Source organism: Haliotis cracherodii, unplaced genomic scaffold (assembly GCF_022045235.1).
Source record: "Haliotis cracherodii isolate W230 unplaced genomic scaffold, xgHalCrac1.p SCAF_1, whole genome shotgun sequence".
In the NCBI taxonomy this organism is placed as follows: Eukaryota; Metazoa; Mollusca; class Gastropoda; order Lepetellida; family Haliotidae; genus Haliotis; species Haliotis cracherodii.
The window spans coordinates 45,673,849-45,687,881 of record NW_027266264.1 but is presented as its reverse complement, the minus strand read 5'-3'; the positions used below and the strand labels follow the sequence as shown (position 1 = coordinate 45,687,881).

General features: G+C 40.6%; 1 protein-coding gene across 5 annotated transcripts in view; it reads right to left on the bottom strand.

Annotated features, from left to right (window-relative positions):
* The window catches only part of LOC139478326 (sulfotransferase 1B1-like), a 47,761-nt gene that overhangs the window by 7,466 nt on the left and 26,262 nt on the right, over positions 1–14,033 (bottom strand). For all 5 annotated transcript variants that reach the window (XM_071260753.1, XM_071260784.1, XM_071260758.1 and 2 more), the window contains exon 5: positions 580–757. In XM_071260753.1, coding sequence (XP_071116854.1) covers positions 580–757 — 178 coding nt within the window. The remainder of the gene's footprint in view (positions 1–579; positions 758–14,033) is intronic.

Genomic DNA, 14,033 nt, shown 5'->3' with positions numbered 1-14,033 from the left:
TGTAAACAGCTGATTGCTATTTCCGGCTTATCTTACGGGACAAATACACATAAAATCTTAACCTCTGTGTATGAAACATTGTCCCACATACAGTACACAAATACCATTGAATTTGTAAATTATATTTCATTGACCAAATTTGCAAACAGCAAAACAAGCACACAAACTCCTATTAATGCCATGACCATGATAACACACGAGATGCGCAGTAAAGCAGTGCGCATGAAAAGGGAAGTAACTGCACGCTTTATTGGATCGTATTGTTTTTAAGTTTTGTAGCATTTTACTGTCGGGGTCCTGAGTTTGAGATGTGGAATATTAAAGGATTTTTTTTTTTTAAATGGAACTAAAGATGAAACTTGGGGTGGCTTTGTGATGATGCACAGGTGCCTGAGAACCAAGAATATTTTTTTTAGCCTAACATTAGTCCGAACTACATCAATAATAATTAGGAAAAGTCAATGGTTATTTTGACTGTAATTTGCTGCAGACTGAGCTGAGTAGTGTCCTCTAAGCAGGTCCAGATCCATCCCTGAATGCCTATACAATGTGTCTAAAATGTCATATGAATATCCTCACCTTTCCTGTACATAATCTCTTTCCCACATTTGTAATAAGACACCAGTTTGTTCTCAAGTTGTTCTTTTGCAGATTTCATGGTTGTGAACTCTGTGTTTTTGGCAATGTTGTTTATCACATCTTCAGCAACATCCACTTCTAGGAAGGCAGCAAGACGCTTTATTCCACCTACAGGGTCCTGAAAAGATTTTGGATTTGAATTATATATGATTCTAATCTGCAAACGTTTGTCATTGCTATCATCAGGAACATATAACTTTAACTCCTATTTGCGTGAGTGACATATGACCACTACATTGGATATGACCATATGAGAAGTTTATTCAGTGTGTGTGACTTCATGTTTACACTGACAGCCATACAACAACCAGGCGTATCGCAGAATAAAAAAGTTCCTCAACAGAAGATGTGACATGAGTTTGTGTATGAACAAACTGCTCTACAAAAACATCTTTTGTTGTTTGGTTACAACAAATACATTCAAATTATATCACCATTAGAGGAGAAAGGTCTGTTGAGAACTACCTCAGTGTGTCATCCACAGTGACAGTGTATCGTAATACAATTACATCAAAAAGATATTAAAATGGTCGACACGATAAATTTATATATTTATGAGTGAGTGAGTACAGTTTTACACCTCTTTTAGCTTTATTCCAGCAATATCACACCAGGGGACAAATTTGTTTATGAACCTGTGGCGGTTACAAGTGTTAGTAATCATTGATCAGTTGTCAGATCATTGAAAGATCATTGTAAAGATGTGTCAAATGATACTGAGGTAAATTCATAGATTGCTGTAGACTGAAACTGTCAGTATAGACACAGATCTAGTCAATACTACAACAGTGGATGAGAATTCCTTAGTTTTGTACACTGCAATGGATCGTAGCAAGGATATCAATGCATTGGCATGTAGTCAAACTCTCTGACATTTCCCAGTGTATGCAAAAAAAATGAGTTCAAAATTAAGTGTTGTTCAAGGGAATTCCCAGTGACTTCCTCTCTTATGAATGTGAGTTTCGTGACCATGTTCGGTGGTTGTTTGGTTTGTTGGTTAACACCGCACCTGGCAATATTCCAGCTACATGACGGCCGTCTGTAAATAATCGAGTCTGGACCAGACATTCCAGTGATTGATATCGTGAGCATCGATCCATGCAATTGGGATCCATAACAAGCATCAACCATGTCAGCGAGCCTGACCACCCAATCCCATTAGTCACCTCTTACGACAAGCATTATCGCCTTTTACGGCAAGCTGGAGCCATATTCTACCTGGATCTTCACAGGTGCCTGACCTGTCATCCATAGATAAGCTGTAGGTTGAGTAAACTACAAATTTAAAAAATGATTTCAGTATATACCCTATAGTCACCATGTTGTGTCCTAAGGACAATTCATCATTTCTGTGCGCACATCAATACTAGTCATCAAGTACTGTTCTCACTCCAATATGTCATGTAATCTTGGATATACTTGTAATTGACTGAATCAATTTTCATTTTTAAAAGCAGCTACATTTTTTATTTTAACACAATGAATAATTCTCAATGATATATGATGCTAGACATCCTCCTGAAGCTTCAACCTTTCAGCAGGTTGTGAGATCCATCCATCAGACGGCAGATGGATAACGTGCCACAGCCATTTGTTGGACCTGGCTGGTCCTCTACTTAAGATATATACGACAGGCCTATCAATGAGGCAAACATGTTATTCATTAGCCCAAAGAGGTACATAGGTATCGGAGAATGAAGTGGGCAAGATTGTGAATCATCTCCAGTATGGGGAAGCCCTTCTTAGGCACCAGGAACATGGTGAACAAGTGCAAAAGTGAGCGTGGCTCACTAATACCCCCTACCCACCTAGTGTGTCAGTAGTAACAAAATAAATACCTAGGTGTGATGACTTTGGCAGCAACAACAAACACTCGGCTTTCCGGGGAAAGGTTGTATTCTCTCATTACATGTCAATACACTCAGTCAAGTGCAGTCGGCAGCCATGTGGTCTGCTAGCGCACAACACACACTTCCGGCGCTGTTACACATGCGCACTCATTTATATAGAGACATCGTATGGATAAAGCGAGTGACTGGTTATATGATACTAAAACGCTACATTCCTCCCCCTTTAGTTAACAACTTGTTGTTTAAGCAATTAGTGAACAATGTTACTAACTCATCAGTCACTGAGAAAGAAATAGTGATCAACTCAAAGAGGAAATTTTCCCATAAAGTTCACTGAAATATTCTTGAACACTGAAATTCACAAACTTAATGTTCATTCACTTGGTTTCTGAAATAAATGAATTGAGCATGCACCTTAAAGTTCAATTCTGAAAAAAACCAAAACACTTAACAATGAAATACAGTAGTTTACAGATTTAGTCTATCTGGAGCTCGACGCTCACGAGTCGATCTTCTCAACTCAACAGATGAGGACAGTTCTGGACTAGTGTCACATGTAGGTAACCTGGTACGCGGAAATGGCATGTCTGCGGGTGATACTGGTACAGAACTAGGCTCTGGGAGCTCTGGTGAGAAAGTGATGACAGACTTCGACACTTCACTTTCTTCCAACAATTCTGGGGATTCTGGTTTCACAGCATCGGGGTCCACATAACGCTTGATGAGGTGATCTACATGTCGCCTTGCAATTTTGTTATTTTCCATGCTGACTCTGAAGGAGATAGGACCTGTACACTGGATTATCTCCCCTGGTAACCATTTAGGCTTACCAAGAAAGTTCCTGACGTAAACAAGATCACCGACAGCGAACTCCCGTGACTTTGTATGTCTATTGTGGTATTTTGCCTGCTTCTCTTGTTTATGTTGAACTTTAACACCGATGTCAGGGTGAAGCAAGTCAAGATGGGAATGTGGACGTCTTCCCAATAGTAACTGCGCTGGAGATGACCCTGTCGTAGTCTGCGGAGTATTAAGATACCTGAACAGGAATCTTGACACCCTGGTGTCGATGGAACCGCCGCTGAGCTTCTTAAATCCCTGTTTGAACGTCTGGACACTCCTCTCTGCCAGTCCATTGGATGCTGGATGGTAAGGGGATGTACAGATGTGTTGAATACCATTTCTCTTGATGAATATAGCAAGGGACCTGCATAATCAATGTGCAGACGTGACCATGGTTTTGACGGCCAGTCCCACGGATGTAACTTTGCTTCGCAGGGTGAAGAACGACTCTCCTGACATATGGAACAAGTCCTGACCTTGTTCTCCAGCTCTGAATCAATGCACGGCCACCATACAAGACCTCTGGCAATAGCTTTCATCCTCGCTATTCCAGGGTGAGCTTCATGCAACACATCTACACACTGTTTCCTACCGATTAGAGCAGCAGGGTGTCATAAAACCAGTGCAGTACTCAGAATGGGCAGCACCCATCGTACCAGTGTTGAAGTCGGATCAGTCTTCAGAGCGCATATGTGGAGATTACAAACTAACAGTCAACCAGGTAGCTAAACCAGATTGTTACCCAATACCCAGGATTGAGGACTTATTTGCATCACCCTCAGGTTGGCGCAAGTTTACGAAATTGGACATGAGTAATGCCTACCAGCAGATAGTGTTGGACGATGATTCCAAGAAACTCACCACAATTAACACCCATAAAGGTCTATACGAGTACCAACGATTACCTTTTGGGGTGTCGGCAGCTCCTGCTATCTTCCAGCGGACAATTGAATGTCTTCTCAGCGACTTGCCACATGTGTGCGTCTACCTCGATGATATTCTCGTCACAGGTGTTGATGATGCAGAACACAACAAGAATCTGAATGAAGTCCTTGACAGATTGAAGAAAGCAGGTTTGCGTCTAAACGCTTCAAAGTGTCACATGAAGAAAGACTCAGTCACTTACCTGGGACACCGGATTGACGCACAGGGACTGCATCCATTAGAGGAGAAGGTAAATGCTATTGTGCCCGCACCAGCTCCTCAGAATGTGACAGAGTTAAAGTCATTCCTTGGGATGGTACAGTACTACCAGAGATTCCTGCCAAATCTCTCCACGACGTTAGTGCCACTACATGGGTTACTACAAAAGGACGCTCCATGGTCATGGACCAAAAAGCATGATACAGTATTTCTAAAGGTGAAATCTCACTTGTCTTCATGTAAGGTCATGACTCACTACAATCCAGACCTTCCTCTCAACTTAGCAGCTAATGCTTCTCCATATGGAGTAGGTGCCGTCCTGTCACACATCATGCCAGATGGTACTGAGAAGCCTGTGGCGTTTGCGTCACGTTCCTTGTCACCTGCAGAAAAGAACTATTCACAGCTTGATAAAGAAGCACTGGCAATAGTGTTTGGCATAAAGAAATTCCACCAGTATTTGTTCGGACGGAAATTTCAGCTGTTATCAGATCACAAACCCCTCATGGGTCTACTTGATGCAGAGAAAGGCATTCCAGTGATGGCGTCAGCCAGACTCCAGAGATGGATGGGCCTTGATGCTGGCAGCGTATGATTACAGTATTGTGTATAAACCAGGCTCAAAGTAAGCAAACGCAGATTGTTTGAGCAGATTGCCTCTGCAAACCTCTGTGTCTGTGCCGCCTGTTCCAGGAGACACAATAATGCTCCTCAAGAACATGGCAGAATTCCCAGTGAATGTGCGACAAATTCAGTTTTGGACAAGGAAGGATCCCTTGTTAGCTAGAGTGAAGAAGTTAGTGGAATGTGGTTTTCCAGAAAACCTGAAGCCAGATACAGAGCTAAAGCCATATATTCAGAAGAAAACTGAGCTAAGTGTTCAGGATGGTGTGATGCTGTGGGGTAACAGAGTAGTGGTTCCACCTCAGGGTAGGAAACAGTGTGTGTTGTGCGCTAGCAGACCACATGGCTGCCGACTGCACTTGACTGAGTGTATTGACATGTAATGAGAGAATACAACCTTTCCCCGGAAAGCTGAGCATTTGTTGTTGCTGCCAAAATCATCACACTAGGATAGGGTTAGGCAGGGTTCCCCCTAGACTCCAATATCTGAGAGTCAGCACTCGTGTATAATATGCACCCCTAATTATGGGCAATTCAATCCTGAAAAAAATATCTCTCGTGTATAATACGCACAGACTTTTCTTCAGTCTCATTTCAGGCTGTCATGATCTGTCATCGGAAATAGCATGACAAATCCAAATTAAATTACCCAAGTTAATCCTGTTGTTACACTATCTGGTAATAAAAATGTGTTCTCTGTATATCTGACCTGATGTTTGTCATCTATTTTATTAATTTTATTTAAAATTTCATTCAATAATGTTTACCTAAATTTCGGCAAAAATATGTGTCCCTCCGGTACTTACAACTTCCGTTTACCCCGTTCCATAGGTTCCGCTTAACCACATACTGTGACCGCGCCAAATCACATTATTCACTGCAACAATGATAATATTTTCTTTTGTTTCATTTTTTACGAGTCTACACATCTAGGTAAACATATGCCATGGTTAACTTTTAGTGAGAAAATCTTAAGACGTTTGCATATATTGTTTTCGGAAAATGTTTATAAATTAAGTTCAGGTGAGTAGTTGTAATATTTTCATTCCAAAGCTGGTAAACAACAACATAGATATTTTGAAATTGCGTCAGTCATGACGCAGTCATTTATTTCTGGACATATTTTTCCTTAATTGAGAGTCATATACGCAAGAATTCTGCATCAGGGGAAACCCTCATTAGGGTTTGAAAAATTCATAAAAAAATGGAAAATTAATAAAAACTGTTTTTTTCTTATGACCTCACCCCTCCATATGACACAGATTATATGTGTTTGAGATGAATCCACTGAATAGTGTAAGAGAAATCGCGCGGACAAAGTTTTCGGACGGACGTTAGGGTTTGAAAAATTCATAAAAAAATGGAAAACTAATAAAAACATTTTTTTTCTTCTGACTGCACCCCTCCATATGACACAGATTATATGTACTAAGTTTGAGATGAATCCCCTGAACAGTTAAAGAGAAATCGTGCGGACAAAGTTTTCGGACGGACGAACGTACGGAATCTTGGTATAACTATATACCCCTGACATTTTGTCGGGGGTATAATAAAAGCCTGGCTGGATGGTGTCGGCGTCCATGATTTCTATCATATTCTTGCCAATGAGTACAAAACCTGTGGTGCTGGATCTGTGTGAAGTCTTTTGAAGTCTCCCTCCTATCAGAGAAACAGGGACAACTAGCTGAAGGAGTTGCCAGTTGGTGGGCAGCTGGGGTAAGAAATTTTTGTCGGCGTTCCCCGCCAGAAAAGTGCCATCAGCAGGGGCCTTGTTGTTCCAGTCTTTCTAAGGGGACTGGTGCTTGGGTTTCCACATGAGGCTAGGGCACTTTCCAACATAGGATTTCCACTGTTGAGAGAATTGGGAAGACATTTCATGTTAAACAATGCCTAGTAGGACAAGTCCTGGCGACTGCTGGCGAAATACTGGCGACATCTGGTGACTTTCCAATGTGCTCACTGAAGGTATCTGGGTATCCTCAGATCAACAGGACCATGTAGGCAGGCGGAAAGAAGTGTCAGACAAAGAGTGGAAACTGTCGGGCGCTTGAGACATCCTTGCTGACAGGTGGCAATATCAAATCGTCAGGTTAAGGTTGAATCAATTGCTTCTCAAAAGCACAGATGGTAGCAGGATTAAAAACATCTACCGATGCAGAGGGCATCGATTTGGGCGGAAGATCTGAAGTAACCATCATCAACGTAGAGGAGGTCTTCAACGTCGTACCGGCACCGATGGTGGAGGAGAAGTCGGAAACAGTTGCGGAGGACCAGTCATCATCTTCTGTTTCGCAAGTTGCTTTGAGCGCTTATCAAGAGCCTTTCTGTAAGATGCAATTTCTTCAATTGATATAAGAGAGTAAACAGAGGATCAATTGGCAAGTACAATGCATAGAATACATTCTGCAAAAAATGTAAACAGCGTATGAGTAATTACCAGTAATAAATGTTAAGCATATGAAACACGTTTCTCGAAAAACAGGAGAACCATGCACCCAAACACAACCAGAAGATAACCAAAAACATATTACGCCTAAATAATAGGAAATATGCCATAGGAAAGTTCTTATCATTAAAATAAATGAGAGATTTACCAAGAGTTAAGAAAACTGTCACAAAAATGCCATCAACATGCAAAACTCGTAAAAATGAGAGGCACGATAAAGCAAGATGGCTACAAATGCGGTAATGAACAAAAAATAATTATACAAGACTCCAAACAAGCGGACATACAACGCAGAGAAAGGATATATGGAGGTAACACCACATGAAAACGTCAAAAGCTGATGACAATGTGAGGTGGTACAAAAGCTTCAACAACAAGTCTGTCCGTAAGGCAGAGTGAGAAGAATATCAGCAAGAGTGGGCCATCGTGGATAACTCGTGGGTATCGGGGCACAGGCTAGAGTCTGTTTCATTGTTTTGTTCCGGCTTCTTCGTGTACGTCTCACGGTTGAGATCCTTACAGGCTAGGCTATCTGCACCCCAGCATCCAAACTTTCAATGAATGCATAGTGTGAGATAGGATAAGTATAAAAATTAGTAAATTTTACAACAAATTGTATATTTATCTCACGTGCTAAATGCCCAACCCAAAGATTTCACAAGGTTAATTGTAAGGAAAAACCTTGTGTAGTTTTGCTTCAGAAACCCTCTTTGTGATACTGAGACAGATACAGCATGAATTTGGGTAATCATGTGTTCCGTTGTTTCACACAGGACGTCGATCCACGTAACCATGAACCAGGCGAGGCCTATTAAGGTGAGCAGGTAGAAGATCTGGTCATTATTTATAATGAAAGATATGCCACAAAGAGAATAACTTCAAGAATTAATTGAAAGATATGTAACGAAGACAATAGCTTCAAGAATAGATACAAAATTTGGGACTGGAGCATGCTTGGCATGCACTGACTGGCTGCTGTGAGCTGTTGGGCCAGGACGAGAGCACCAACATGATAAAAACCTTGGACGTGGGGACCGAGACATCACGAAGGAGGTGGGAAGCAAAGACCATATCATATCACCAGACACATCATTCCATTATCATGGTTAACATTTATACTAAGTTATCTTATAATAATTAGATCTACATCAAGTGCTTTTATGAGTTATCATGGTGTAATATTTATACATCATTTCATATAATTATAGTTTAGCAAGTAATAATTATCATCAGGTAAAATGCATATAAAAATATCAGTAGTTTCAGTTATAGCTTTTTAGATAGACATACTATTCAATAAAACAAGTGTTACGTCTACATAGTTAATTGATTTGAAGCTTTTAGATAAATGCTAGCCTAAGGTGTCAAGATCCCATCTCCCAGGCAAAGGATATGTCTACATAGTCTTATAGATTACCTGGAACTATTTTATTTAAGTATATCTGTCATCACCTACCGGGGTATATTAGAATAACATTACTTCAATTAACACTCATTAAGGATTAGCCCCCATACAAGCTCGTCTATAGTGCATTAAGGATTAGCCCCCATACAAGCTCGTCTATAGGGCATTAAGGGTTAGCCCCCACACAAGCTCATCTATAGTGACACCCTAATCTCTTTCAAAGCATCCAGTAAATATGTCAACAAGATTAGTGCCAGTCCAACAGGATTAACAGGATTTAGTATTCCCTTCTGTCTAGCCATCCATTTAGCATAGGACACAACCAATCGTGTATCAACCAATCACATTACTTTTTATTGTTCAAATTTTTGTTAAATACATACTGTAGCCAAGTTTTAGCAGAGAAGGGGTTGGACTCTCTTACCAAGCAGACCTCTCTCCCACAGCCCAGAGTGTTGTACCGACTCTCTGTGGCACCCTCAGTTATTTTCTAAGTATATTGTAAATTGTTAATTGTTCTTGTAAATAAAATTGTGATTAGTCTCCGTCTCCGGCTCTTTGCTGACTAATTCCCCAAGAAAACCAGCACGCCATTTGGAAGGTATTGTTCACCCAGAACAGTTCCATGTTAATTTGGCGGAGAATCATCGTTTTCGGAACCACGGAGTCCAGGAACAAACTACGACCAGCTACAAGAACCCATTGGAGGACATGTCCAACTGTGATCATCTGATGGAATAACAAGCAAGCTGCATCGACCTCTGACCTCAACACTGGATTAAAGACAACCAACTCCTCCAAAGACACCAACAAAGGAAGAAAAAGTCTTCAAATATTGTAAGTACTGCATTGTTGATTACTTGTCTTTCTTTAATTTAGTACGGTACATACTAATAGGTGTCATGGCAAATATGGAGTCTGGTATGGAAAGTAACTTTGAAAGTGAAATTCCAGCAGTGTCTTTAGTTACGCCCCTTTCCAAAAGTGTAATTCAGGCAAAATTTGGCACAAAAACAACAAATTGTTTAGTAGATACAGGGGCATCCATTTCTTGTATTTCGTCTGCTTTTCTGAACACAGCTTTTGAAAACCTTACTCTTGGAAACTCACCCTTTTCAAAGACTAAAGGAGTTGGTGGCGAATTGCATAAAGTGTTAGGTTCAGTTGTGTTAGATTTTGTCATTGAGGATCAGGAATTTTCTCAAAGATTCTATGTTCTGCCTACACTACCAGAAGCAGTGATACTAGGTAAGAACTTCCTTGATGACAATGATGCAGTCTTAGATTATAGCTGTCATTCCTTGATACTTAACAACAGCACCTCAGATAGGCAATATATCAATTTCATAGCCAATTCAGTGCAAGAGATTAGTGGATTAGCAAAAACAATAGATCAGATTTACATCCCCCCTCAGAGTGAAATTCATTTCAAGGTCAGACTATCAGAGACCAAAGAGGATTCCCTCATCCTCATTGAACCCATTGCTTCCCTCACTGCTCATTCTGAAGTAGCAGGTGGTAGAACTCTTTCCAAAGTGAAAAGCAAAACTGCTACATTTAGGCTTATGAATCCCTCCCAAGAAGAAAAGGTTCTTGACAAGGGTACAGTTGTAGGCAAATTTAGTTACATTGACCAAGACACTGTTTATGCAATCGACTCTGACCAACCATTCATCAGTACCGTTAACACCGACAATGAGAAGAGAGACAATGACAATGGATTATGTTAAATTTGCACAAGAATTAGGATTTGATTTGACCAATACACAACTGACTTCAGACCAACGACACAGACTACTTAGATTTTTGGGACAAAATAGAGACATGTTTTCAACGAGTCTTGCAGATTTAGGAAAGACTGACATGCACCAACATATCATTGACGCTGGCGACCACCCACCCGTTAAGTGTAGACCATATCGCCAATCTCCTCATCTCCAAAAAGTCACTGAAGAACTTATAGATGATCTACTTCTATGTATTCAGCTCCCATTATCCTAGTCAAGAAACGCGATGGCTCATATAGATTTGTTTGTGACTACAGAAAGTTGAATTCTGTCACTTTACCAATGTCATGGCCTCTTCCTGTTTTTGATGATGTTGTTGATAACATCGCCAATGCACAAGCTAAGATCTTCTATACTTTAGACCTTGCTAATGGCTTCTTCCAAGTGCCATTACATGAAGATTCAAAGCATAAAACTGCTTTCGTCACCCATCAAGGCCTTTATCAGTTCAAACGTTTACCCCAAGGTTTGACAAATTCTCCACTTTGTTTTCAACAGCTCATGAGCAAGGTGCTAAGAAAATTGGTTTTTAAGGTTGCGCTGATTTACATTGATGATTTGATAATTTACAGCAAAAACTTTGAAGAGCATCTCCAACATTTGGAGCAAGTATTTTACTATCTCAAACAGGCAAAATTAACACTAAAGCCATCCAAATGCAATTTTGCAACGGACAAAGTTTCTTTTCTGGGTCATGTTTTATCATGTGGAGGTGTTGAAGTTGATGACAAAAAGATTGAAGCAATTAGAACCTTTCCAGTGCCCAAATCACAAAAGCAGATCCGCTCCTTCTTAGGTCTCACAAACTTCTACAGGAAGTATGTGAAAAATTACGCTCACATAGCGCTTCCACTGAATGCCTTGCTAAAGAAGTATTCGGAGGCAGAAGTAGGAAAGAAACCAAAGTTCCAATGGTCACTTGAGTGTGATCAGGCATTCAACACACTCAAACATGCTATGAGTAATACACCTGTTCTGGCATATCCAAATTTTGACAAAGAATTTCTTCTTGCAACTGATGCCAGTGATATGAGCATAGGCTTTGTTTTGAGTCAAAAAGACGAGAAAAATAATGAACATCCAATAGCTTTTGGTGGTAGAGCTCTACATGGCAGCGAAAAGAACTGGAGCATTACAGAAAAGGAAGGCTTAGCTCTAGTTGAAGCCATTAGATCCTTTCGTCCATACCTTGCAAATTCCAAATTCACAGTCTACACTTATCATATAGCATTAAAATGGCTAAAAATCTAACAAGGATGCCACAGGTAGGTTAGGGCGATGGTCTTTGGAACTTTCTACCTACACTTTTGACATTGTTCACCGCAGCGGCAAAGCCAATGGAAATGCTGATGCGTTCTCACGTAGGGAATATGAGGAAAATATTAACTGTAATGATCAGACAGAAGAAGATGCTGAGAAAACAGTCTTCTCAGTAACTTCAACTCAGCAAAGCAAATCAACTAGCAATACCACAATCTTGCCAAACACCCATTCATCCACACGGGTCACACAGACAACTCAGACTGAGGATATTTGCACACCTATTGTCAATCACTTAGAATCAGACACACAGACAACACATTGGTCAGTCACCTTTGAATATGAAGAGCATTATCAGTCAGTACCAGTTAATGTTGTCGCAGCATTACATGCTACAAATGTTGATGTTACCCAAGACGCATTGGTTGAAGTAAGTATAAAAGAACATCCAAATTTACGTCACCTACAAAGGATTTGTCCAGATTTCATCCAAATCTTTGACTACAAAGAGGATGATGTCCTTCCACAAAATGAAAAGGATCGTCAAAAGATTCTTATCGAAGCCAATACTTTTGAAATTGATGAAGGCATCCTATACAGATTCGTTCCACAAAGACAGAAAGGCCATGCAGACAAGTTCATTAAACAGCTGGCAGTCCCAAGAACCCTCAGAAATCAAGTCCTGCAATCCTATCATGACTCAGAGTTTGGCGGTTGCCACCATGGGAAAGAAAGGATGCACAACACCATGAGACCTAAGTACTACTGGCCCAAAATGTACAGTGATATTGCTACTTATGTCCAGACATGTGAGGTATGTCAACAGACCAAGAGGCACTACCATGGCAAGAAGGCACCACTTCGTCCACTACCTGCAGAAGAGGTCTTCACCCGATGGCACGCTGACATTCTCGGTCCCCTGCCAACAACACCAGATAAGTACAAGTACATTTTGGTCATCACAGATGCATCATCTAGATGGTGTGAAGCCTTTCTACTTCAGACCCAAGAAGCCAAAGAAGTAGCAGATGTTCTTGTCAGAGAAATATTTTGTCGGTATGGCGCACCAAGGACCTTAATTTCAGACAGAGGTCAGAACTTCATGTCCAAACTTATCAAAGCAATTTGTGAACTTTTGGCAATTAAATTTACCCATACCAGCCCATACCATCCTCAAACTAACAGCTGTGTAGAAAGGCTCAACTCTTATATCAATCAATCACTAAGAGCCTACTGTAACAAGTCTCAAAATGATTGGCCCTGTTTCATTCCTGGCATCATGATGGCCTATCGGATGGCCCCAAATTCATCAACACAAAAATCCCCATATGTTATGCTTTTTGGCCGAGAAATGAGAGCTCCACAAGATGTAGCATTAATTCCAAAAGAAAATTTAGTCCACAATAACAAAAGTTATCTTTCAAATTTGCTTGAGGAGCTTGAAATCACTAGAACAATCGCAGCTGAAAACACTGCTCGGGCTAAGGAGGTGTATTCAGAACAATATAATAGAAAGGCTAAAGAACCAGAATTCGCTCCAGGTCAAAGAGTTTGGCTTTATTGTCAAAAAGTTGAAAAAGGCCTTTCCAACAAATTAACCAAAAAGTGGTATGGTAGCTATTATATCGTCCATACAGGTCCAAATTATACCTACAAACTACGCCGAAGTTCTGACGACAAAATACACAAACCACTGGTCCATGCCAACCGTCTGAAGCCATAATTTGATCCTGCTGATCATCCACAGTATCCTCCAGAACCATACCTCAATGACACCAGTAACATAGATTCAGGAGTCAATGATACTCAGTTTGTCAGCAATAATTCCCCATCAACAAGTTCAACTTACCAGGCTACTGATCAATCACCTCCACAACAGAAAGGTAAGAAGGTCAATTCCAAAACAAAGGCAGGTACTTCCAGCAACAAGAGTCCGAAGCAAAAGACCCCAACAAAGAAGAAAAACCCTGCTCCAAGTACAACAGAAAATCCTGCCAGTCCAAGTACAACAATGACGAAGGAAAATCATGCTCCAA